The sequence below is a fragment of the Balaenoptera borealis genome, assembly GCF_965194805.1.
Source record: "Balaenoptera borealis genome assembly, chromosome: 8".
NCBI classification, from domain to species: domain Eukaryota; kingdom Metazoa; phylum Chordata; class Mammalia; order Artiodactyla; family Balaenopteridae; genus Balaenoptera; species Balaenoptera borealis.
In genome coordinates, this window is record NC_138865.1 from 105122575 (window position 1) to 105148747 (window position 26173).

Here is a 26173-nt window from a genome sequence, read left to right on the forward strand (position 1 = left end):
GCTATACTATACGGTCACCTGCAGGAGCCTGTAGTTGGCCGCAAACGACCCAGGGCCCTCGCCTGCCAACAGGCTAGACCATCTCTTACCTGCGAAGACTCTTACCCCTCCTGGCTCCCCCAAAACTAGACTTGGTTTTGGGTTCCTGGGTAGCTTCAATCTACAGGGACAGAGGCTGGAGAGTGTGCTCTCATATCTACCTCCGCTGTCGGCCTCCCAGCTGAGTAGGAGTCAGAATCCTTCACGAGAGCAATTTGTTCATCAGATAAACTTATCTCTAGGCTGCTGCGGTGTGTCACACGGAGAACTGAGGGGCCCGAAGCGCTACCTTCCCAAGTGCGTCCAGGTTCTGTGCTTGCCCGAGAGTGGATGTTGTATTGTCTCCTTGACCCATTTCTCAGATGGCAAAGCTGAGGTGGAGCGAGGCCTTTCTGACAGGTGCCAAGGCTTGGCTGACGAACACTCCTGGAGGCCATGGTTTAGCAAAAGGGTTGACACAGATTGGAGTCAGACACGTGAGTTCTGGTTTAGCTCCCGACTTGCTGAGCGAACTTGGGCCTCAGTTTCTTTAACCGTACAACGGGGACAGAAAACTGAACTACGTGTTCCCAAGACACCTCGCCCTTTCCAGAGGGCTCGCCGCCACCAGGCTGCCGGGCCGCGAGCTCGAGCCCCGCTGCCTACAAGCCCCAGCATGCCTCGGGGGGGCGGGGCGCAGTGACGGACAGGCGGCTCTGCGAATTGGCGCCCGCCAAGGGACGCGCGTTGGCGCGTGCGCAGAGCGCGGCGGGCGGGTGGGCTGGCAGCGGTGGACGCGTCGGAGCCGCGGGCGGTCAGGTAGGGGGCGGGATGGACGGTGGGGTACGCGGGACCGAGGCCGGAGTCGCGGGCGGTGGCTGCCGAGCGGCGCGGGGGACTGTGCCGGTGTGCAGCGGCCGGTCCACGCCAGAATGGCAGGGTCTGGGGGACCGGATCTGAGGAGTGGGACCGGGGTGGAGGTGGGGCTGCGCGGGGGCAGGCTCGGGAGGCGGCGGGGGTCCGAGAAGGGGCTGAGGAGCTCGGAGGAAATGCGGCCGGGGAGGGGAGCGAGGGACTCTGAGAAGAGTCGCGGTGCAGCATCTCGGGAGGTATGAGGTAATGTGGGGCCCTGAGGAGAGACGGGTGCAGCATCTGGGAGACGGGAGGGGATCTGAAGGCCTTGGAGGGACCAGGGTTGCAGAGTCTCGGACATATGAAGGAATGGGGGAGGCTTGGTGAGGTTTGGGGTGCAGAATCTCAGGAGGTTTGAGGGAGTCTGGGGGCACTAGGCTTTGGGGCGGGGGGCGAGATCTGAGGTCAGAGGGAGCAGGGTCCGGGGCTATCCTCATGGCTGAGGAGGAAGCGTTTTCCCGAGTGGAATCTGGGGAAGAATGAGGGGCTGAGTTCGTGCGGGAATCAGTGGGAAGCAGTATCTGGTCGGCAAAAAGAAGAGACCTGGCTAAGGCTTGAAGCGACAGAAGACACGGGTGGGCAAAAGAGGAAGGAGCAGGGCTTGAGGGCGGGGCAGGATTCCTGATGGCATGCAGGGGGTGGAGGCTCAGCTTGAGAGAGGGCACACATGTGAGGTGTGGGACTGGGGTGTTAAACTGTGGTGCAGGGCTGAAGGCTGCAGAGGTTTGGAGACAGAGATTAAAGGATCTGTGTCAGAGCGATTCAGGGCACATGAGTGAGCAACTGGTGAGGCTGGCAGGGTAGAGCCCAAAAGGCTGGAATTCCGTATTGTAGGAGAGTTGGGAATGGGATTCAGGAAGGGTTGAACGGTGGGGTGGAGAGGTACTGATTGGACTGTAGAATTAAGAGACTGAATAGAGAGTCGTGGATGGGTGTCTTGGGCCGCTAAAGGAATTCTCCTGAAGTCTCTGCATGGGAAGCAAAGGGAGTTCTGGGGACCCAAAGACCTAGAAGTAATGTATGAAACTGTATATGAGTGTATGGAGTTGAGCAGAGTTCAGGGGTCCAGCAAGAAAGTCGTAAGTCTTTGAGCTCAGGACTCCTGAAGGAGCCTGACTTTGCCTGTGAGGGTCAGAACCTCCCTCAATTATTAGCCAGAGATCCCTTATCATGAGGCAGCCGTGGTACGACCATTGACTCCACTCTGAACCCCAGACCTGCTGAAAGTGGTAGGCTTCGGGGGGGGGGGGAAGAGAGCGGTCAGTGGAATAGGAGGCTCTTCCAGGTCATCTGTCCCAGCCCCGCCTTTGCCTGTCCCTTCAAGCTGTGGTGACAGCTAGTGTGTGAGACTTCCAGGGGATGAGTGGAACATGATCTCACGTCTTATTTTCCTTATCAGTGATATAAGTAGATTGGATTAATCCCACATGAGGTGTTGGAACTGGGAGAGAGACAAGAAAAGGGGATCTCAGATGCATTGAGCATTTAGTCCTGGGCCAAGTTCTAAAGAAATGGTTCCTAACTGGCAGTGGTTTTGTCCCCCAGGGGACACCTGGCAATGTCTGGAGCCATTTGTGGCTGTTATAGTCGGGGCGGGGAGGACTACTGGCCTCCCGTAGGTGACACCAGGGACGCTGTTAAACACCCTACAGCGCACGGAACAGTCCTCACAACAAAGAATTATCGGGTCCAGAATGTCAGTAGTGCCAAAGTTGAACTCTGCACCAGAGTCTGATATCCCGGATTCCGATCTCGGCTCTGTCCTGAATGAGTTACTGAGCCTTCCTGTAACTGGCTCTTCATCTGTAAAATGGGGTTAATAACAGGACCTACATCACAGATTATTGTGACGACTCAGTGAAGGAGATCAGAGTGCTTCGTGTCTGGTGCATAGTAAATGCTCAACATTCAGTAATAATTTCATTTTCATTTCTACTTTCTTACTCATTTTCATAACAGCCCTACAAAGTAGGTGCTACAATATCCAGTTTTACCCATAAGGAGACTAAGGCTTAGGCAGTGACTTGTCTAAGGTTCCATAGCTAGAGATGGCAAAGGTAGCTTCATATTCAGATCTCTGGAATCCTGTATATCCTCTCTTCCCTTGCTTTTTCTTTGCTGGGGCCTGCCTGGTCTTACTATCTATCTCAGCCCATTCCCCTCTAATGAAAGGATGGCCCAGTGAGTATCGCTGAGTATCATATTGAACTGTAAAGGGAATAAATCCATCTGATTAGGTAGGGAGTAGCCCTGGACTTTGTTCTTGATTTGCTCTTAGACCAGGACCAGTGGGTAGATAAGGAGAGGATCTTGAGGTTAGCAGGCAGGATGAGGTGCAGGAGACTAGAGGGTGAGGTATAGAGGCCACTGGCTTGAAAAAACACTTCATAGCAGGGACGGAGGCTGAAGGCATCCATACTCTGGAAAGTAACTCCTGTTCTGAATGATCTCTTGTGGGCTTCTTTCCCTTGGAAAAGAATGACAGCATTTGCTCTGTCAACTCCAGGACTAGCTATAGCATTGCTGAGACCAGCTCAGAAACATAGTAGGACTGGATCAGAAGGCCAGAGACTTAGCTGGAATATCCACACACAGCCCTAAGGAAGATATGTAATGGAAATGGAATCAGCCTGGGAATCAGAGGCTTAAAGTTCAAAATCTTTCCTCTGCTGCTAATTTACTAGGTGATCTTGGACAAGTACTTGCCCTTATCAGCTTCAATCTCTTGAAAAAAAATAGCTACCATTTATTGAGTGCTTATTGTGTGCATTATCTCAGTTAATCCTGCCAATGATCCTGCTAATAATCTAGGTGCTCTTCTACATTTTACAGATGAGAAAACTAATAGGTTAAATGATTTACCCAAGGCTCCGTAGCAAGTTGCAAAGCAGGGATGTGAGCCCAGATCTGTCTGACTCATAAGTTACGTTATACTAGTTTTAGTAGAAAGGCTTTTTCAATACTTAAGAGCCCATACACTCAGGTCTGGAGAGCGCTTGGCGGTCAAAAGTTTACAAGGCCCTTGAAGTGGACCATTGTCATGCACACGGATGCGCTGCCTCTGTGACACTACCTCCATTAGGTTCTTCTAGTGGAACAATCAGATGAAAAACCCATTCCTAGGTACCTGTACCAGCCTCTCAGCCAGAGTGCCTAGAGCTAATGGTAGCCTAATCAGCTAGGAAACTATAATACACCTTTTGCGTGGCTGTGGTTTTATGGCTGGGAGTTGACACACCTGGATTTGAATCTCACTTCTACTACTTAGCAGCTTTGAGACCTTGGACAGGTTGCTTTTCTTTGAGCCTAGTTTCCTTATTTATAAAGAGGAATAAAACATACGTCACATAGTTATTATGAGAATAAGAGGTAATCTGTAAAAGGTGCCTGACATTCAGTAAATCGCAGTTTTATGAGAGGTAGCAATTATGAGAGGATGGTGAGGCTGGAAGGGGACTGAGTATTGCTTTGCCAAATTTCATTGAACCTAAGCAGCCCCCACTGGCCTCCCCCAAATCCCCATCCCCTCCTGTACCTTTCCCAGGATCTGCTTCCTGATCCTTTAATCAAAAGCTCATGGTTAAATGTGCATATGCTGAATGCAGAGAAAGGAACTGAGAGTTGGGTGGGTCGAGATCAGTTGGAAGTCCCCCGAGAAGACTGCTGATTTTCCCCTTGTCCTATATTCTTTGAGTCTTATTGGCAGCATTGCACATGTTTGTGGAAGATTCAGGGCATCCTTTCTAGGTCCTGCAGTTTTGGAGGAAGACAGAGGACAGACAAGTGTTTTTTTTGTTTTTTCCAGCAAACTCTATTATTGATTTAGAGTTCTAGCTAAAGGTTTTTTTTCGCTACAAACATGCCCTTCTGGGTTGTTTTGTGTGCCCCACAGTGGTACAGCTTTGGGGTCATGCCTGCGTTTCCCGATGAGCCCCTACTTGCAGAGTTTATCTTAGCTGTTGGCAGGTACCTTAAATGCCCTGAGTAATGTAACGTTAAGAATCCTCTCCCACACACAGAACTGGGTGAGTGTCAGATGAGGACCTCACTGACTTTCTTAAAATCAGCCCTTGCTAGCCACTCCTGGAGAGTGACCATTGGTGGCAGGGAGATGGTTATGCACTTGCTTCGCATTCCATTCAAATGCTGGAGGAATAAACAAAGTTTAGAAAGCTGTCATGAAAGGAAATGTGATAAGCCTTGGGAAAAACCCAGTCAAACCAGGGGACTGTATCAGAAGTAGGATGGACTTTTATGTCTTGTGAAAGGAAATGTAGGTGCTGTTTCACATGTTTTCTAGTTTTTATGTGAAGAACTCTGTTCCTGTCTGTTTTTGCTCAAAATTATATCTCCAGTGTTTTCATGGGGCTGGACTCATAGTAGGTGCTCAGTAAAGATTTGTTGTTTAATTAATTTCTTAAAGTCCTGCAGTTTTGCTCATAGCTTAAGCCCCCCAAGGGGCTAACAGGTTTAGGGAATAGAGACATCTAGAGAACTATCCCATGGTGGGGATTCAACCACTGGATGGCAATTTGAAACCTTAGGTCATCTCTAATCCTTTGATTTTGAGAACAGATAAAACAATCTCCAGGGAAGGTTCAGAATTTTAATTTTTGGAGTGTATTATCTGGTATCTTGGGTACTGCCTGCCTTTCGAAAAGTGCCTGTTCATTCCTTCTCACTGGCTGGGTGGTAGCCACCGCCACCACTGCTGCTACTCCTGCTACTACTAAAATCTGTTTTTTATTGCATAACTACTTTTATGGCCCTCTTGGTATTTTCTGAACAAGAGAAGTTGTGAATTCATTTGCCAGTTTCTAACATGGATATCTAGTGTCCTCAATCAAATTCCTTCAAAGCTGACAGGTTCTTTATTAATCTTTATGTGCCTTTATATGCCATAGAAGGAAAGATTCTTCATCCTTTCAAATGCAGTTTGTAAACTAAATGCTTTGTTAATACTAGTACTAGTTGTTAGAATGTTAATGCTGTTCCTGATTGTTACTAAAATTATGATAAATAGCAGTTTTTCATAGCATACCTACCAGTTTTCAGACTAAGCACTTTCTGTGGATTATTATCACAGTAACCGTTTCATAAAGTAAGAAATTATCATCACAGTAACCTTTCTATAAAGTAAGAAAACAGGTTTAGTGAGATTAAATAACTTGCTTCCTGTCCCACAACTTGTAAATGACATGCTGATTTGATCCCAGTTCTGTCTGACTTCAAGGTTCATGGGTTTTTGTTTTTGTTCTGCTACCCTTGTTATTTATGTCATAGACTGGGGAAAGCCTAGTGGTGCCAGAAGCAGCTAGATCAGGCTAGGGTATGACTATAGAATTTTCCTGAGTCTTAGGGCAGCTGGAGCAAACACAGCTTAAGGGGTAGATTCTCATCTGAAGCTGAATCAGAGCTGGGCTAGTATCAGTATGGGGTTTGCAGTACTAATCATGAGATCAAAGAAATTGGTGGGGGGGGGGCAGTAAGCTGAGGTGAGGGGTCAAGAGTTGACAGTACAAAGTGCACAACAGGAAATATGTTCAAAGTATCAGGGAGGCAGCCAAAATTGTAAATAACATGTTGGGGGTTCATTCTGATTGGTTTTAGATTTTATAGCTGGCAGAAAATGGGCAGCTAACTTAAAGACTTGGGATGATAAGACAATTCCTTTCACACGTACGTCTTTTCAAGGGAAACTGAGTTTCAAATTGACTTTCCACCTGAATCCTTCTCGGTGTTAACAATAATGACCAGCTGTATCCTTCTGGAAGAGAGGGGCTGTATCTGCCGGTCACATAGCCTCAGACCTAGGAAAGGCCTGAACCATGTCTCCCATTTCTACAACCTGGGAACACCACTTTCAGCAGGAGCCTAGCCTGATACACAGCTATCTCCACGCCTGACGCTTTAGTGATGGGACCTCATGTTTCCTGGCAAAGCATGGCAGCTTTAGGAAAGGAACCTTGATATTCTCTTTTGCCTCAGAGAGCCTAGTGAAGCTGCATACAGCTGAGATATTTTGGGGAATGGGCGTGGGCATAGTAAATTCATTTTTTAAAGTGGATGGCTTAAACAGGGAGGCAGGAAGCTTTTTAATTGAAGGAGGTGGTATGATATTCCAGAACACTGGAGAAAGAATTTGCTGGTATTTTTACAAGTTGGCAGACTTGTTTAATTAGCTGATCTGCAGTGCCAGTTCTGAGAAGAACAGATGTCCCTGTGCACTGTAAAGTAACATGCTCTGGATCCAGATACCAAATGTTGCCCTCAGTCTGTTGTCCCAGATGATGGAAGAGAGAACTGAAGCTATTGGTTTGGAATTGAGGAGGTTTGCATGGATCCTGAGTTGAGGTTTCTATCAGTGTTTCTATACGATTGCAGCCAGACCCATGACATTTAAGCATTCAGCATTCACAGCTTCGGAGAGTCCCATGAGACCTTTTAGGTTCATGGTATGTGGTAATGTGTTATTTTGTTGAGGCATGGATTTGAATCATAAGAGGTTGCCAGGCTGGTGTGTGGGAGTGGGTCACTCAGCTAATAAATCAATCTAACCCACTCGAGAGCAGCTAAATCTCGTTATTCTTTCTTAATTGTGGAGACAATTCTATGCTGTTAGGCAGCGTTTCTCAGAGTACGGTAAGTGTTGTATGATGGGAAAAAAAAAAAGCTTGAAGTAATGTTGGGTTAAATAAAGTTAAAGATATCTGTACTGCATGGTTCTACCGTGTTTGCACCATGTGACCTTGAGCCAGTTTTTCTGAGCCTTCGCTTCCTCATCTGTAAAATAGGATAATGAAAATAGTACCTACATCATAGGGTCATTATGAGTATTAAATGAGATTAAGTATATGGAGCATCTAGCATGGTATCTAGCACATAGTAAGCACTAGATGTGTACTCTTTCCTTTCCAGTAGAAGGAAAGTGGGATTTCAGGGAGGTTGGATTGACTTTAGACAGATTGTGCATGTCTGCTCCCGAATATCTGTCAGACTGTGATACGAAGCTAAATATGGGGAAATTTGTAACACGTATCTCCGTGCTGACTCCCCTTCTTCTATATGGGTGGAGAAAGCATTAACGACATTTGCAAAGCTTTTCTCCGCTTGCTGCATTGCCCTTAAAACCAGGCTAACTGGTCTTCCTCCTCCTCCTTCTCGATGGTTGACCATCTGCAGATCACAAGACTGCACAGGTGCAGCTGTAGGATTTGCATTTAAGAAGGGCTGAATTTATCCTTGTGCCTCACCTTCCTAGATCTATTCATTCTTATTTTGGGGTATAAATTGACATTGACATAAGGCTGCAGAGAGAGCACTGAGACCTCTGTGGTTCTACTTCATGAGCATATGTGGATCGAGGAGGGTGGGAGAATTCATGGCATGTACTGCTTGTAGGAGGGGGTATTTCAGGCCAAAACTAACTTCCTGATAAGGGACTACCATTTCTCAAATCATCCGGGCTTGAGTCTTTGGATATCTTAGCTCTACCACTTCCCCACCCCAATCCACTCAGCTAACAAATCTTAGTGATCGTACTTATGGAATATTGCTCAAATGCATCTTCTTTCCATTTCCACCACCTGCTCCCTAGTTCAGGCTCCCTGTAACTTTCGCCAGGCAGTTTTGCAGTATCTTCCGAACTAGTTTCTCTGCCTTTCCCCCCACTCCATTCAAGGCTTTGATCATATTAGTTCCCGGCTCCAAAACATGCATTGTTTCTCTGTGTTCATCAGAATGAAGTTCCAAGGTCTCACTTTGGCTCTGAAGACTTCTTATAATCATTCCCCAATTTACCTTTCGAAACCAGTCGGTGACTGAACTGAGTGATGGCAGCCATTGTCTAAATGTGTCTTGAGTGCTTCAACTCGTAGAGGCAGTGGAATAATGGCTTCCTTTTCTCTTTAGCAGGGTTCAGCCCTCTGGAGCATGGACACTAAGCCGTTCAGTCCTGGGCTGTGCTAGCAGCCCCTCAGAGCAACAGCCATGGCTGCGGCGGCAGCTTCTCACCTGAACCTGGACGCCCTGCGGGAAGTGCTGGAGTGCCCCATCTGCATGGAGGCCTTCACAGAGGAGCAGCTGCGGCCCAAGCTCCTGCACTGCGGCCATACCATCTGCCGCCAGTGCCTGGAGAAGCTGCTGGCCAGTAGCATCAATGGCGTCCGCTGTCCCTTTTGCAGCAAGATTACCCGCATAACCAGCCTGACCCAGCTGACGGACAACCTGACGGTGCTGAAGATCATTGACACGGCTGGGCTCAGTGAGGCCGTGGGGCTGCTCATGTGCCGCTCGTGCGGGCGGCGGCTGCCCCGGCAGTTCTGCCGAAGCTGCAGCGTGGTGTTATGTGAGCCCTGCCGGGAGGCGGACCACCAGCCTCCTGGCCACTGCACACTCCCTGTCAAAGAAGCAGCTGAGGAGCGGCGTCGGGACTTTGGAGAGAAGTTGGCCCGTCTGCGGGAGCTTATGGGGGAGCTGCAGCGCCGGAAGGTAGCCTTGGAAGGAGTCTCCAAGGACCTTCAGGCAAGGTATAGAGCAGTCCTCCAGGAGTATGGGCACGAGGAGCGCAGGGTCCAGGAGGAGCTGGCTCGCTCTCGGAAGTTCTTCACCGGCTCTCTGGCTGAGGTTGAAAAGTCTAATAGTCAAGTGGTAGAGGAGCAGAGTTACCTGCTGAACATCGCCGAGGTGCAGGCTGTGTCTCGCTGTGACTACTTCTTGGCCAAGATCAAGCAGGCAGACGTAGCACTACTGGAAGAGACAGCCGACGAGGAGGAGCCGGAGCTCACTGCCAGCCTGCCCCGGGAGCTCACCCTGCAGGATGTGGAGCTCCTTAAGGTCGGCCACGTCGGCCCCCTCCAGATCGGGCAGGCGGCTAAGAAGCCGCGGACGGTCAACATGGAAGACTCCTGGGCCATGGAGGCTGCAGCCTCTGCTGCCTCTTCCTCTGTTACATGTAGAGAGATGGACATGAGCCCTGAGGAGGCGGTTGCCAGCCCTAGGGCCTCGCCTGCTAAGCAGCGGGGTTCTGACACAGCCGCCAACACCCAGCAGTGCCTCTTCCTCAAGAAGATGGGGGCCAAAGGGAGCACTCCAGGCATGTTCAACCTTCCGGTCAGTCTCTACGTGACCAGTCAAGGCGAAGTGCTGGTTGCTGACCGTGGCAACTACCGTATACAAGTCTTTACCCGCAAAGGCTTTTTGAAGGAGATCCGCCGCAGCCCCAGTGGCATTGATAGCTTTGTGCTGAGCTTCCTTGGGGCCGACTTGCCCAATCTCACTCCTCTCTCAGTTGCCATGAACTGCCATGGGCTGATTGGTGTGACTGACAGCTATGACAACTCCCTCAAGGTATACACCTTGGATGGCCACTGCGTGGCCTGTCACAGGAGCCAGCTGAGCAAACCCTGGGGCATCACAGCCCTTCCATCTGGCCAATTTGTGGTAACTGACGTGGAAGGTGGAAAGCTCTGGTGCTTCACCGTTGACCGAGGGGCAGGGGTGGTCAAATACAGCTGCCTCTGCAGTGCTGTGCGGCCCAAGTTTGTCACCTGTGACGCTGAAGGCACAGTCTACTTCACCCAGGGCTTGGGCCTCAATCTGGAGAATCGGCAGAACGAGCACCACCTGGAGGGCGGCTTCTCCATTGGCTCTGTGGGCCCTGATGGGCAGCTGGGTCGCCAGATTAGCCACTTCTTCTCGGAGAACGAGGATTTCCGCTGCATTGCTGGCATGTGTGTGGATGCCCGTGGTGATCTCATCGTGGCTGACAGCAGTCGCAAGGAAATTCTCCACTTTCCTAAGGGTGGGGGCTATAGTGTCCTTATTCGAGAGGGGCTCACCTGTCCCGTGGGCATCGCCCTCACACCTAAGGGGCAGCTGCTGGTCTTGGACTGTTGGGATCACTGCATCAAGATTTACAGCTACCATCTGAGAAGATATTCTACCCCTTAGGGGCTGGGAAATGGCAGTTTCTTCTGCTCCCCAACCAACCTCCCTTCCCTGTTCCTTGGTTGTTGGTGGTACTATAGTGTAGACTTGGCCCGTGTCCTGATTCCAGCTGGCTAGTCCTAGAAGTTTAGAAGCTCTGTCTTCTAGTGTGTTTCATTTGCATTATTTCCTCGCCTAGGTTTAGAGCTTTAACAGATGCATTACCCCAAATAGGACACGTGATATGAGGTTAGCTGATGTTTAATTAGAACTTAGGCACTTCTAAGGCTTCAGTAGAGAGCCTCTTTCCCCTGTATTTGAAATTTCCCCGTGTACTGAATCCTCGTTGATTTTCCTCTCTTTTGGCTTTGATAACTCTAGTCCATTATTTCCTTCCTATTATAACATGCTCCGTCTGTGACACTTTCTCTTCAACTCTGCTGCATTTAGTGTGCATGCATTTAGTGGGATCTACTCTACCTTTCAGTGACACTTCGGACATCATATTCCTGTGGCATGATGTCTCAGGTCTGACCACCTTTACCAGTGTGAAAGACCATTCATTTAGTGCCACCATGGGAGCTATATAGTCCCTTTGGGAAGCAGTACCTCTTGGCTCTGGGGGTTTTGTGCCATTTTGGATTGGTCTGTAATTGCAGGTGTGACAGAGAATGGATTGACCCTCGTTGGTGTCGAAGGCTTTAGCCTGGAAATCACTTGCCTCTTAAAGGAGCATGTGGATTGGAATTATGCCAAAGCATAGGACGTTGGAAATAAACAAAAATAAATGCTAATATAGTCAGCAAACATTCTTGAATAGTCTCTAGAGCACATCATTTTTCACATTACCTCTCTCCACTGCCCTGTGCTAAGAGTTGTCTGTGGAATTGTACTACACGGGCCAGGGCCTACAAAGTGGGGAGGTGGACACATCTCGTTTTCATTGCTAAAGCAAAATTGTTTGGTCCTTATTCTGTATTTTCCTCAAGTCAGTGCATAATATTTGGTTTGGGGATTTATTTCCATTCCTCTATCAAGCATTAACTAATTGATAATTGTTTCTTCATCTCTGGTGTTCATGTCTTTTAATTAAATATGGAATTTGGGAGGGGAGGGGAGGGGAGGGATAAGTTGTACCTTGCTGCTTTGCTTCCATGTCTGACACTGCATTCTTTGAGAGTAGTACGAATCTACCTAGGTCAAAGTTCAGCAAAAAGCACTATTATGTAAAGATAATCCAAAACTTACTTGCACATACACGTGTACAGAATCAGCCCCCAAGGTCTACAGTCACCAACACCCTGTTCTAAACTCAGCCTCCACCATCTGCTTTATCCTTATAATTACAGTTCAACAAAGGAAGAAACTTGTGCTTTTAGGAAGCCGAGAAGTGGGTGAAGGACTTTGTGACAGGGTTCCTCAGGCTTTGGTGTTTACCAAGCAACATATCTTGTACTCTGGGTGCAGGGCTGATGGCAAGCCAAAAAACTGTTACCTTGCTTTCACAGACGCCAAAATCTGCTAAGCCGAGCTACTCAAAATTGTTTTTTTGGTGGTGGTGTTGCTTTTTTGGCCTCTCTTGTGATAGCTGCCAAAGGATAGGAAAGGAGCTAATTAAAATGATGTTGAACTGGTCTGTCTTGTGCTTTTCACCTGGAGAAAGCCCCATGTTCTGATTATGAAATTGCATCTGATTTCTAAAGATTGTATAATTGAGAGGAAATTGATCCAATTAAAAGTGCATCACAAATGACTCCACTAGTTGTTAGAGCCACTTTATCCGTGGTAGCACCTGGAAGCAGGAGATCTGTCTTTGCTGTCAGTGGGGGACTTGCTGAGGCAGTAACGGTGGCCGGCCGAGGCCTTTGGCACAAGGTTTGCAGCAGAGATATGGATATAACATTGTGGGCTGGCTTGACATAAACAATGCCAGGAAACCTCCAGCTGCCTATGCTTTTTGAAGGAAGTGCTGTCACTTGGCCTTCAGCATTTAGGTCTACCCCATCTCTGAACCACACTCATGCCTTGGCCTTCAAATGCAGCAGGTATCTGCTGGCTCAGAATGGAAATAAATGTGGTCTGAATGTTTTTGTTCCTTTGATGTGAATATTTTAGGCTGTGCTGAGTACAGTCAATTTTTCAGTTATTTACCAAGTTGACTAAATTGCAGAGTATAGCCTCAAGATACTGCTTTGCTCAATTATAGCAGTTTTTTGTTTTGTTTTTTTTTTGTTTTCTCTTTTTAAGCAGTAATACCTTTATTCAGATAAAGTCTTACATGCAAGTCAATTATGTAATAAATCAAAATGCAGCTGCACTGATTGAAGCAGGCTTGTGGGCCTGGAGAACAGGCTTATCCCCTCACCTAACCTGTGTACAATTGCAAAACTCGTGAATCTACAGAACACTTTCTGAAAACCACTAAACTACAGCATTGCTTATCTTCCAGTTCCATCTTATTAGCCATGTGGCCATTGGCAAGTCACTTACCCCTTCCTCTTCTGGAAAATGACGAAAGTGATCCCTGTCTCCATGACGGGTGTAAGATGTGAGATAATAGATGTTAAAATACCCGCTACAGTTCTTGGCATACTCAATCAGTGAGAGCTATTATCTTCTTCTATTGAGTTGTTCAAAAGAGTGGGGTTAGGTTGTCCAACCACTCCGAATAATACCTTCCATCTTTCCTATTGTTACAGGTTCCTATTTGCCAATCAAAACCTTTCTCAGGCATTTCCTCCCACTAGCCGTAAGTCTTCAAATAAATCTGGTCACCTGTTCCTTTTTACTATCACTCTACCTATTTCATGTTTCTATTATTATATAATTTACTGTGTTGCAATTATTTGCCCATATATTTGAGCTTTATTGAGGGTTAGCTTTAATCTCTAGCTAAGAGCACATAGCATGGTGCCTAATATACAGTATGTCCTCAGTTATTTAATTGGCTGTTATTTATATGACTTAGTGATGGTAGGCCCTCCAGTAACACCCTCACATTGGCTAAAAGGTAAAGGCAGACAGATGACTTATAGGTTCATTAACTCCCTGCTTTCCTTTATCATTCTGAGTAATTATATAGAATTTAAGGTTTTGGAGCAATGATTCATTCAATATTGAGTACCTACTGTGAGCCCAGTACTATGCCAGGTGCTCAGAAAATTTTAAAAAATGGTAAGTAATATTAATGTGTTTACTTTCTCATAAGTTATTTCACAGTCTTTCTAAAGTATTTGGAATTGTATTCCATTGCCCTGGGCTTCCTCAAAAGCCAGGAATAGGCACCATGTGGATGATTGTGAGGGTCAATCCCAATGTGCACTGCAGCCTGAGATACGTCCACAGACAGCCACTCCGTTATTCCAAACAGCAGGATAAACTTGGCTTGAGTCTGTGTTCCTGTGGGTAAGACAAGTAATGCTTAAAGTAGTTGTACTTTTAGTCTAGTACTAATTAATGGCTTCTTAAAAGTGAAGTGTTACCCAGCTCTATAGGAGGGAAATGGAAGGCAAAGTCTAGTATGAAACTCAGGGCTCTACCTTATACCTGACTAGGCTGCTGATTTGCATTCAGGACGTGCAGCTCCTCAAGGGATCACAAAACAAATTACAGGTAAGAAACAGCAGATGCCTGGATGAATTTTACAAGCAGGCAGTGGTAAGGCAGGAGGGTGTTTAGCAAAATACTTACACTCCAGAACTTTGGCTGTATCTTGTCGATATCATTAATATTCATGGTACTCTGACTAAGTCTGAAGTTAGGCAGTTCTGGGACTGGCAATGCATTCTAGTGGGAAAGCCACTGGGCTTGGTCTGGATTGTATCACAGCTCTAACTCTTTACTAGCTATGTGGCCTCAGATGATCACCATACCTCTGCATCGGTTTCCCTGTCTATAAGATAAGAAAGTTGGGTTAGATCATCACTAAAATCCTTTCTAGCTCTATGATTTTAATTATTTTACCAAATAGAATTGTGGTTGAGTTTTCCCCCAATGTTTTTGCATAATTTTGCTGTAATTTTATCATGTTTACATTAGAGTAGTAGAAAGAACCTGTACTTCGTAATCAGCCCCAGCTTGGTCCAATTGCTTACTCTACCCCAACTATTGTGACCTTGGGCCACTTGCGAACTACTGCCACTCTGTTGAGCTACTGTTTCCTCATCTTGTAAAAGGAAATGACAGTTTATGTTTTAAAGGGCTGTTGTGAGAAATAAAATATACTAATGGGATAGTTATATAAAAGGACCTAATTCAGAAAATGTGACGTGCCCAGAAAATGTGATTTCCACTGTAGGGGGCAAAGACCTCCTTTCCCTCTTGGTGAACTGATGCAAATTTTTCATGTTAACACTGGGGGAGATTTCAGACCTGCATTGGTGATTCAACCACACTGCTCAGCTTCTTAATTAAAAAGCCTATCGGAAGAAGAGTGGGATTGCCGGAGGGGCAGAGGCAAAACTTTCACAGCAATGTATCCCACTAGGAAAGCTGCACATAAAACCTAAAGGCTAATTATTTGATTAAAGTAATTAGGATGGCATCTTGACTTTTGGCAGAAACATGCATGTTTAGCTATTCCTATAGATGGCTAGCATAAAGGGATTTTTCCCTCCGGGTCAACATTCATTAACCCAAATAATTACACAATTTAAAATAAGCCTTAAATCTCATTGTCAGGTGGAGGTAATATAACATATTGTAGTTAAAACTTGGGCTTTGTAAGCATGGGGCGGGGTGGGGATGGGTTGGTGGCGAGTTCAGTCTTGGTTCCTCCACTTAGTAGTTCTATGACCACTGAGTCATTTAGCCTCTCAGCCTCAGTTTCCTCATAAATAATAAAACGATACTGTTTACTGCATTGTTCTGAAGAAACGATGGATGTAACACACTTAGCAGACTTTCAGACATTTCATAAACTTTCAGTAGTGCTCAGTATCTTAATATTATAGTAAATTAAATGTATGAAAAGATTACCCATATTTTTTGTGACAGAAGGATTTTATGAAACTGGTGAGGAAAACATTTACTTCCCTCGAAGGAAAATTATTTAGTAACTCACTGAAATCCTGAGTGTAAACACAAGAGTTTGTGTGACTGCAAGTCAAATGCATATCTTTCCTATAAAAATAAAACCAGGATTTTCTTTTGGTGATTTACTCAGTTTACCTAGCTATAACTAAAATGCCACTGTATATTTTCACAGAATATTAAGATTTAGATTTCATTCTTTCATTTATTCATTCACTTACTCATTAGACATATATGACATCTACTGTTTTTTATTAATAGCAGTAATTATATGAGTAATGAATGCAAAGATGACTCAATCATGAACCCTGCAGTCAGGTAGCTTGTAGTCTGGCTGGAGAGATAAGGAGTGTAAAAAATAATACAAGTATACAAAAGAATAAGATAAACGGTGCAAGATGGAAATAGAGTGCCAAGTGTTTAAGAAAAGACTGCTTTTAGTTGAGAGGATCTGGTTCCTGAAGGGCCCTGCAAGTAGAGGGAGTGTCATGAACACAGGTACAACATACCAGGGAAGAGTGAGAAGCTGGTACCAGCAGGAAGTTCAAACCACAAGAGTGACTGGGCATTAAAGCAATTCAAAGGTCAAAAGTGGTCCATTTGTCCATGACCCTTCAAATAATAATGCAAGTGGTTCTCTTTTTCCTGTCCTAAGCCATATCATTTACTCCTATCAGTAATCATGGCTCAAGGAGGCTTCATTCTTATGGAACTGGTAGGGTATGAATCAGAATCTCCTTGGAGACCTGAGGGAGACCAAGGTGGAGGAAGAAGGTGTAGTTTGAAAGTACACCTCCCCGCACCACCCCCCCCCCAAATATTCTAATATACCTCCTTACTGGGAATGCCTGATGACATTGTCTCAGAAAAAAAAAAAAAAAAAAAAATCCTGAAATAATATCCAGTTGCTCCCCCTCAAAAGCCTAAGCCAAATGAGTTCTGCAATCGCAGCGACATAACTTTGTACTAGTCTTACTGCCTTTTTGATGTTTGATGTTGACAGCTTTCAAAACCCACCATTCTCTCTTTATCTTCTGCCCTATATCTGGACATGCGGCTAAGAAAGTTCAAGTACTTCCACCTTTAGTGCCAGTGGGAAGTCCCAACCACACAAGTCCTAGCCCCTGCACGGGAATCCTCACCCCAGCCCCACCTTCAAGCCACCATAAAAACCAATCTGGCCTCCTTTTCCTGCTCTCAAGCTATTTCTGGACCTGCTTGGTAGGCCACATTGCTCTCGCCAGAAACCCTCATCACGTGAGTTAGAAATCTTTTCATGACCACTTGGTGGATATATAGCATCATCAATCTCAACATCCGAACCGAGTTTTGGGTGGTCCCCCTCTTCTCTGTGGGATAACCACACAACTGGCACAGTAAGCACATTGTTAGGCAATGACCACCATCCCAGGGGCTCTCTAGTCTCGCTTCGGTTTGCTAACTGGCTAGCTTGTTTTTTGAGGCACTGCCTGCCGGCAACCTTGTCTTTTAAGCTGTGCAGCTTGCGCTGCATTTGCTGAGCCCTACCCTGCCTCTCTTATAGGTTTAGCTGAACTGAGTTGGAAGATACGATAATTGGCGTTAAGGGGCAGGAGCAAAGTGGCCCTGGGTCATGTGTCTTGGTCCAGATCTATGTGTGTCTCAGATGGAATCATGTGTCTAGATTCCAGCATAAGCTGTGACTTCAGGGGAATGACTCTTGCCCTGTGACTACTGGTTGGTTGTCTCAACCAGGCATTGCCCCCATTCTATAAAGTGCTCAGGGAAATACTGATACCTTATGCAATATATGGGTCTGTCGGTGGTGGTTCATGTGCAGGAAGAGCAGTCAGCATGTGGAACGTTGCGGTCTACACTCTAAAAGCAGATGGCTCATTAGGACTCTACAAAATGTCTTTGCTGCTGCTTTGTCACTGTTGGCCAAAACAAAAGATCCTGATCTTCAGGGTTATAGAGAAGAGCATCCATGGTTCCCTTGTGGCATAGCTGAGGGGTTAATTCAAATTCAGTTTAAGCCCAGGATCCTTAAACCCTATGAAGGTTATTGCCATGAGGGAGACCCTAATCCTGATGACACAGATTTGCAACTCTGGAGGAAGAAACTTATGAGTAGGGTAGCGAGGACTCCCCCTGGCCCCTCCCCACAAAACTATATACAGTAACCACCAAAAGGAAAAAAAAAACAAAAAACAAACAGTGAATACAGGAGGAGGAAACAAACACAAAACTCAAATAGAGGTCACAATTTGACCCAATTAGAATTTCAAAATTTACTAAAAGAATTTATACAAAAAAAAAAGTTCGAAGATTGCTAATTGGTTTTTGTGCCTCGACAACCTAAACTCTGAAGTAGCTTTTAACATCTGCTGAAATGCCCTAATTACCAAACTTTCATGGCTTTAATCAATACTGGGGCTCAAATTAGATTTACATGTGGGAATTCCCCTAAATTTAAACAAGGTACGCCCTATAATCTTAAGCGAGTTACTAAGGACATTTCAGGATATGTAAGGAAGACAAATAGGTATACCTCACCTTAATCATCAGAACTAATGCCTTGCCTAAATTCCCCATAACCATAACACTCATTACCTTGAAATATTCCATACTGAGTATGGATGCTCTGACCCAATGAAATAAATTAAAATTGAATTAAGTTTTGGTACTTACAATTGGCTTACCAAAATGGGACCACATGGACCCTGCCCTCCCCCATTAGTTAAAATAGTTAATATGGCCCATTTTAAACAGAACCTTTGAGGTTTAAAATCCATATACAAGACCTATTTAGAAAAAAGAGTGATTATCCCCACTGCTTCATTATTTAACAGCCCAGTTTACCCTGTTCTTAAACCTGAATGAAACCTCACAATGGATTACTGTAACCTTAATGCTGAGGCCCCACCCATTAATGCTTCCATACCAATTACTGAAATAATAAATTCCATCCAATCAATAACTGGTTAATACTTTGCACTCATAGAATTGGCTGATATGTCATGTTCAGTGCCTATTTCAACAGCCTCTCACACACAGTTTGCCTTCAACTTCAAAGGGACACAATCCCCCTTTATCTGGCTACCCATGAGGTACCTCAGCAGCCATGCCTTCACACACAATCTTGACAGACAAGATCTTAATGCAACAACCAACTTTCTCCAGGAGCACGGTAATGCCATCACACTGATCACACCCTCTTCCAAAGACATTAATTTGACACGCTCATTGAGGACATACAAACATTCACAAAATAACTCACAAAAAGGGACGGGCCATTGCCCTATACATTGTACAAGGTCCTGCCACTTTGGTTAAATTCCTGAAAGTTATTTAGCTGAGGACCATTCCGTTCCTGACACTGTCAAAACCAGCAATTATAATGTTAAAATAAGTCCAACTCCTTTCAGGCCTTTTGGGTTCTAGAGACAACATATTTCTCATTTACAAACTTTACTTAAGCCCATTTATGCTATTACTCACAAATCAGCCTACCTTGACTGGGATCCTGTACAACAAAAGACTGTAGAATCTACCCAAATTGCAATACAGCAGGCACTCCAATCGGTGACCCCCAGAGACTCCTTCACTGTAAAGGCTTCAGCGATCTCCTCTCATGCCTCCTGGAGTCTCTGAACCACATATGATAACCGTAATTTGCCCCTGGACTTTTGGTACAAGAAACAGCCCTCCTCGTCTCCACGCTATACGCCATTACAGTGCAACATCAGGCTGCATACTGGGCTCTCCTGGAAACAGAGGCTGTGACCCCCAGCTGCCCACAGCCTTAGATCATGGCAGCAGCACCCTGAAAGCTCTGCACAGCCCCTGAGGCCTCCTAGCTCCAGCATAGGGCCAAACCTCTGGCATATCACATTTGTAGGGGGGTGCCCCCCATCCTTACTCCTTTGTCAGATGTCATGGTGCTGGAGAAGATCACCCCCTCCCTTTCCCAGACACCTTGACCATCTGGGGAGTCCCCTGGGATCAAGTGAATGACCAGCAAAGGGACTTTATATGCTTTCTAGATGGCGTCACCACTATCATAGAATATGGAGTTTGCTGCTTTTTAGTCCTTAACTGAGATGTCCCTGATAATGGGACTGGACCCAAGAGTCAGCACAACTGGCCAAACTTCATGCCGTCTCCTTTGCACTGGATGCCCCGGCCAACAGTCAGCCCCATCTGTACATTTCTACAGACTCTCGGGCCATTGTCAATGATCTGCTCATCTGGTCTAGACAATGGCAGCGACAATTCCCTATCCAAGTTTGCCTCTTTGAGGTAAAGAATGCTGAGAATCTCTTGTCTCACAGATACCCAAAATATAAAAATCAAGGTCACGTATGTCTCTACACATAGTAAATCCACAATAAAGGGTCTCACCTAGGACACTCTTCCTCCCCTTCAGAGTTCCAGACATTATTGATAGTGACCAAAGCACTCATTTCATTTCTCAAAATATATCATGTTGGGCTCTCATACAAGGCATTTAATGGAACTAATATTTCCCTCACCACCCTCAGACCGCAGGCCTCATAGAGTGACATATGGGTTACTTAACAAGTTCAAGTTCAATTAAATGAAACATGGCACATTTCAGTCATCAGTCAAATATCCAGAGTGAAGTGTAATAAAAATTCTGACTCCATATTTGATCTCTGCCAGCTTTCAAGCCCCGCTACTCCCCCTTCCCCACTGGCCCCCTCACCTGGGCAAGCCTAAGTGCTCCCACCTTTGGTGCCAGAGGGGAGTTCAAACCATGCAAGCTTCAGCAGGCATATGGAACCCACTCCAACCCCACTCCACCCTCCTTGCCATTACGTAAAAGCCAAGCCAGTCTCTTTTCCTTGCTCTCTCAAGCCATTTTTGGACCTGCTTGAGAGCTACCTTTGCTCTCCCCAGAAAGCTCCGTTACATGAGTGACAAATCTTTTACAGTCCTCTTGATGTGTGTGTGTAGCACCATCCGTTTCATCATCTGAACCAAATAATGGCTGGGAGTCCATCCCCCTACTTCAGAGTGACAACAAATGTTTAGAGTTAAATATTAAAAACAACGTCATAATATGATAAACAAAAAAATTGTATAATTTTAATTTCTGAGCAACCACATGAATAAAACCATGTGCTTTTGTGAAATGACATTTAATATTTACACTTAAAAATAATAACTCTCTAAATCTCTCAGCCCCAAGAATCTGAAACTTGTTTGACAAATTTAATGATTCTGTAAAAATGTTAGAAATAAAGTTAAATAAAAAATATTACACTCAAAGAGTAGAGAGGGCGCAGGCATGTGTATTACCTCACCTGATCCATGACTCTGGGGCTGGATCTAGGAGAATAAAACTTTCATTGATTGATACCCTGGAAGAAATGTACGATGCACATACAAATGGCACATATACCCTGGATCCTCCAAAAAGGTTAATTAATTGTTAGCTAAATGAAAGGTGCAAATGATAAAGGAAAAAAATCTAAAAGTATGTATTCTTCTCTTCTGCTCTGGTGACCATTGCCCCATATGCCTGTTTTTCTCCTCAATGAAATGGGGATATTAACTCCAGCCTACTTAATATGTACCAGGACTATTCTTAATGTCCCGTAGACTTTTTAAAATTTTTATTGGAGAATAGTTGCTTTATAATGTTGTGTTAGTTTCTACTGTACAGCAAAGTGAATCAGCTCTACATATACATACATCCCCTCTTTTTTGGATTTCCTTCCCATTTAGGTCACTGCAGAGCACTGAGTAGAGTTCCCTGTGCTAAACAGTAGGTTCTCAGCAATCCCACTACTGGGCATATACCCAGAGAAAACCATAATTCAACAAGATGCATGCACCCCAATGTTCATTGCAGCACTACTGACAATAGCCAGGACACGGAAACAACCTAAGTGTCCATCAACAGAGGAACGTATAAAGAAGATGTTGTACATATATACAATGGAATATTACTCAGCCATAAAAAGGGATGAAGTTGGGTCATTTGTAGAGACATGGATGGACCTAGACACTGTCATATAGGGTGAAATATGTCCCATACATCTTACACAAGTAAAAGCTGGCCTAAAATGGGTAGCCTGGACAGCCTCTCTCTGAATGAGATAAAGCCTCTCTAAATAAAACATCAGAAACAATACTGGGTGTGGCAGGGGGAAAAGCAGCTCCCTAAGGAAACAAGTTACAAAAGAGGAGCTTTATTTTTATGCTGGGAGATGTTGTTTTCTTCCTATGAATTCAATGACCTATGAAACTAGGTCTCAAACCTGCATTTTTCAGCCCTTACCTTCCTTTTGAGTGGTATATATCCAGCTGCCCACTTTATATTGCCAGTTGGCACACCAACTGTGGGCTGGTGTATTCAATGAAGATATCCCTTAGAAAACTTACACTCAGCATATTTAAGACAACTCAGCTCTCCAATACCTGCTGTTCGCTACTGTTGCATTTACGGAACACAAGCATCAACTCGGGCATGTAGGCTGAAACTTTGGCACCATTTCTAATCACTTCCCTCACCTCTCACCTCCCACCTCCCACCTCCCACCATTCAATCATAAAGTTCTCATCCTGCTAGCAGCTTAATATTCTTCACACCCCTTTATTCTTTTCTTCATCCTCATAACTATGATAATTTAAGCTCCTACTAACCTTAAATTTAAGCTCTTGAAACACTGTTACAACTTCCTAACTGATCTTGTTAAATCTAATCTAGCATCCTATCTACTACACTTCCTCCCATCCCAAATCAAGCCCAATCCCACACCAGCCAGAGTCAGATTTAAAACGTAAGTGCTAATAATATTACATAAAACATTTAAATGGCTTTAAAATGCTCCTGGTAAAAGGAAACATTCCTTAACACGGTCTACATATCCAGTGGGATTTTATTCCCACCTATTTATCTTTCTAGATTTATCTCACCACTGCTTCCATCCCTCTCTAGGCCGTTTTAGTACTTGCTTTTCTGCTACCTAAAACACTTTCCCTCTCCCTACCCACCAATGTCTCCTAAATCTTACCTCTTCCAGGTCTTCTGAGGTACCCTTCCTGATCCACTGCACAGATTGAGTCAGGTGTCCACACCACCTTTTGTGTTTCTGCCTTTTAGCACTGACACATTGCATTGTGATTTCCTTGTTGCCTACCTCTCTCTAAGGCTAGACTGAGCTCTGTGAAGGCAGAGCGACTTTTAATTTACCGCTGCATCTGCAGCATCTAGCACGGCACCTGAAACAAAGCAGGCACTAAAGCAGTTGCTGGATAAAACCAGGGCAGGGGGTCAGCTTAGCTCATATGTTGATATACAGGAACACTTTGGGTCACATTTAGCACCAGCTGATTATGCCACCTCCTGCTCCTCCCACCAGCTGCCTCGCTGAATCCCTGACTGTTAGTTGCAATAGAAAAACGGGATGTGGTTGAAAGCTGGGGGGAGTGGTTCCCTCAGATTTCACTTTCCTTAGAGAATCTTCTCAGCTATAAAATAATTAAAAGTTGTGTTCCCTTCTGGAAATTCAACCCAAACTTTGTCTTGGTGCAAAGTCACCAGTGCTTCCAAAGAAGGCTCAAAAAGACACCTTCGATTGTGTGGTATGTAAATGATATCTCAATAAAGCTGTTAACAAACAAAAAAGATGTACCTTTGAACACATGGTCCCTTGAATTGCCTCTCAACACACTTTCTTTGATGGGGAAGAGAGAAGAAGGAGCTAGTTCGAGTCCTAATCCTGTCACTAATGTATAATTCCTTTGAGCAAGTTGCTTATTCTCCCTGGGACTCCATTTCATTATCTATATTAATAGAGTCATTAAATTAAGGATTTTTTCAGTTGTAAATGTCAGTGATTCTGGTGCCCCAGATCTTAGGGGCTTCTTGAGCCAAGAGCTCCAGAAGGAGTCTTCCGTCTCCCTGGACACCTGTGGAATGGGAGGGGACAGAAGTGCAGATCCCAAGGACCCTAAGGAGGTACCCCTGGGGCACAGAGCTGGTGTGTCAGATGAAGACAGCCAAGGCCAGCTCCAACCCAATGGATCACTGGTCAAGTCCACCTCTAAGGCCTGCGTCAAAGCCTGCACCCTGACCCAAAGCCAAGGTGTTGCTAGGAAACAAGAATCTGGAGCCAGCGGGCCAACATCATGCAGGCTGGAATCATGTTGGTCTATCTGCCTCTTTTCTCACTCTTCCTGACCAAGTACTTCTAATTACTTCGGGGGAAGAGAAAGGCCTCTCAGAGAGAACACACTTGTTGGAGTGCGCACTGTGGTTAAATAATAGTAAAAAGTAAATGGTGAGAGGACTGGAGCGAGAAAGGATGGAAGAAAGAGACAGCAAGAGAGAGTACCTTTTACCACCTGTGTACCTTTGGATTATATATCTTACTCACTCTGAGTCTCAGTTTCCCAGGCATAAAGATACCAGCTTTAGAGGGTTGTTTGGAGGATTAAATGAGATCATGCATGTGAAGTGCCAGCGAATCTCCTGCCATATAGTGGTTCTCAGTGCATGGCTTTGGTTATTACAGGGGGGCAGTAGGGTATGTGGACTTTGGAGTCAGACAGTCCTGTGATAGAATCCTGCCTCTGCCTGTTACCAAGCCACATGACCTCGAGCACATGAGTTTTCTCATTTAGAAGATAAGGATAATAACCTGGACCTCACAGGGATTTTACAAACACAGTGTGAGATCGTGTGATTAATTGTTTCATAGTAGAAATAGAAAACAAGTCAGTCATTGCTGCCCACTCCTCTGTCACCCAGCCCCCGCCCTCCCCCCAACACACCCCTACACATTCTTGACCACTATAAGCTTGGTGTTCGGCTGTGCAAACACGGTCCCCTGTGCTCCACCGCTGGGCTCCAGGCTGTGCTTTCTGATAACTCTGCCTTCTATTCCCACCTCCAGGCTCAGGCAGGACTAAAATTCACAAGCTGGCAGATCAACAAGAGACAAACAGCCATGGTGTTAGAAGGTCTGGCAGAAAGAGGGCTTATATCTTAGGCTGCCGTAGTCAGGACTGGAAAGAGCTACATCATTATGCTTTTTCTTTAGTAATAAGCATCATCACTAACTTGATTGTGTCTCACAGTAATAAATGATAATAATACTAGCTGGCATTTCCTGAGCACTTCTTATATGTCAGGTGCAGCGATAATCACTTTACAACCATTGATGCTTTTAATTCTCATAACAATACTGTGAGGCAAGCATGATGAGGCCCATTTTAAAGATAAAAGGACTGAGGCTCAGAAAACCCTAAGTCACGTCTGGCAAATGGGACGGATGACTGACACACAGCTTGATTTGTATGTTGTTATTTGTTGAAAGGTAACCTCTGGTAAGGAGCGGGTAAGAATGACTGATTTCACGTTGAGTTCCTACTATGGGCCGATTAATCACATGATCTCATATCACCTTCATAACAACCCTGAAAGGTCCAGATGTTTTTCCAACGATTCCTCTGGTACCTCCCATACCGGTCCCTTGTTTTCATTTAATTTTAGGCATTTGGAGATTCAGCCTCTCCTATTAGTGAGAGTTCTCTGCTGTGGACAGAGCCAATGGCAGAGGCGCAAAGACATACAAAGCTCTAACAAAGAAGCCAATGGCAACCCTCAGGAATGCCGGAGGGGATTCGGGCACTATTGCTCCCAACTGCTCTGGGAGGACTCAGCACCTGCCAGGCTGCCCCACACACCCAGCCTGCGTCTTGCCTGTGCCATCCGTCTACACCTCCCTAGATGGCAAATGCCCTCACCCCCCAGGGCTCGGCTTAGAATCTTCTCCAGGGAAATTCCCAGCTCATCCCAGGTGGTTAGGGGCCCACCTCCCCTCCTCCACCCTGGCCCTACACGACACACACACACACACGCACACACACGCGCGCACACACACACACACACACACACACACACACACACACACACACACACACACACACACACACACACACACACACACGCCTTATGCTTCCCTGGCGCAGCATGTATCCAAAGGGTCGTAATCATCTTTTCACCTGCTGAAAATCTTTCCCATTTGACTGTGAGCTCTTTGAGAGCAGAGAGCGTGTCTCATTCACTCACCTTGGCATCCTCAGCACCGGACACAGGCCCTGGCATATACTAGGGGCTCAGAGCACTGTTGTGGAAAGTTGGGGGCTGAGAAGGGACGAAGGGAACATGTGAGACAGGGGAGGGAAGGCGCCCTGTGGTGTGAATCTGTGGGTGACTCTGCCCTCAGGGTGGAAAGTTCGACCTGCTAATAATGACCTGGGAAGGCAA

At 45.5% G+C, this 26173-nt stretch overlaps 2 protein-coding genes across 8 annotated transcripts in view; one reads left to right on the forward strand and one right to left on the reverse strand.

The window, feature by feature from the left end:
• ASTN2 (astrotactin 2) overlaps window positions 1–26173 on the reverse strand; it is an 898930-nt gene that overhangs the window by 208346 nt on the left and 664411 nt on the right. The gene's annotated exons all lie outside the window — the stretch shown is intronic.
• TRIM32 (tripartite motif containing 32) lies at window positions 771–22006 on the forward strand. 5 transcript variants are annotated; one of them, XM_082402247.1, is made up of 2 exons: window positions 771–837; window positions 8842–22006. In XM_082402247.1, exon 2 carries the CDS (start codon window positions 8920–8922, stop codon window positions 10879–10881), a length of 1962 nt encoding a protein of 653 aa, XP_082258373.1. In that variant the 5' UTR covers window positions 771–837; window positions 8842–8919; the 3' UTR covers window positions 10882–22006. The 5 variants fall into 5 exon arrangements, with proteins under 5 accessions (XP_082258373.1, XP_082258374.1, XP_082258375.1 ...); XM_082402248.1 differs by having other exon boundaries at window positions 775–837; window positions 8845–22006; XM_082402249.1 differs by lacking the exon at window positions 771–837 and adding an exon at window positions 1040–1134 and having other exon boundaries at window positions 8845–22006.

Bases quoted from the DNA above. Each gene is read 5' to 3' on its own strand.
- TRIM32 (XM_082402247.1), top strand. From the start codon at position 8,920: ATGGCTGCGGCGGCAGCTTCTCACCTGAACCTGGACGCCCTGCGGGAA.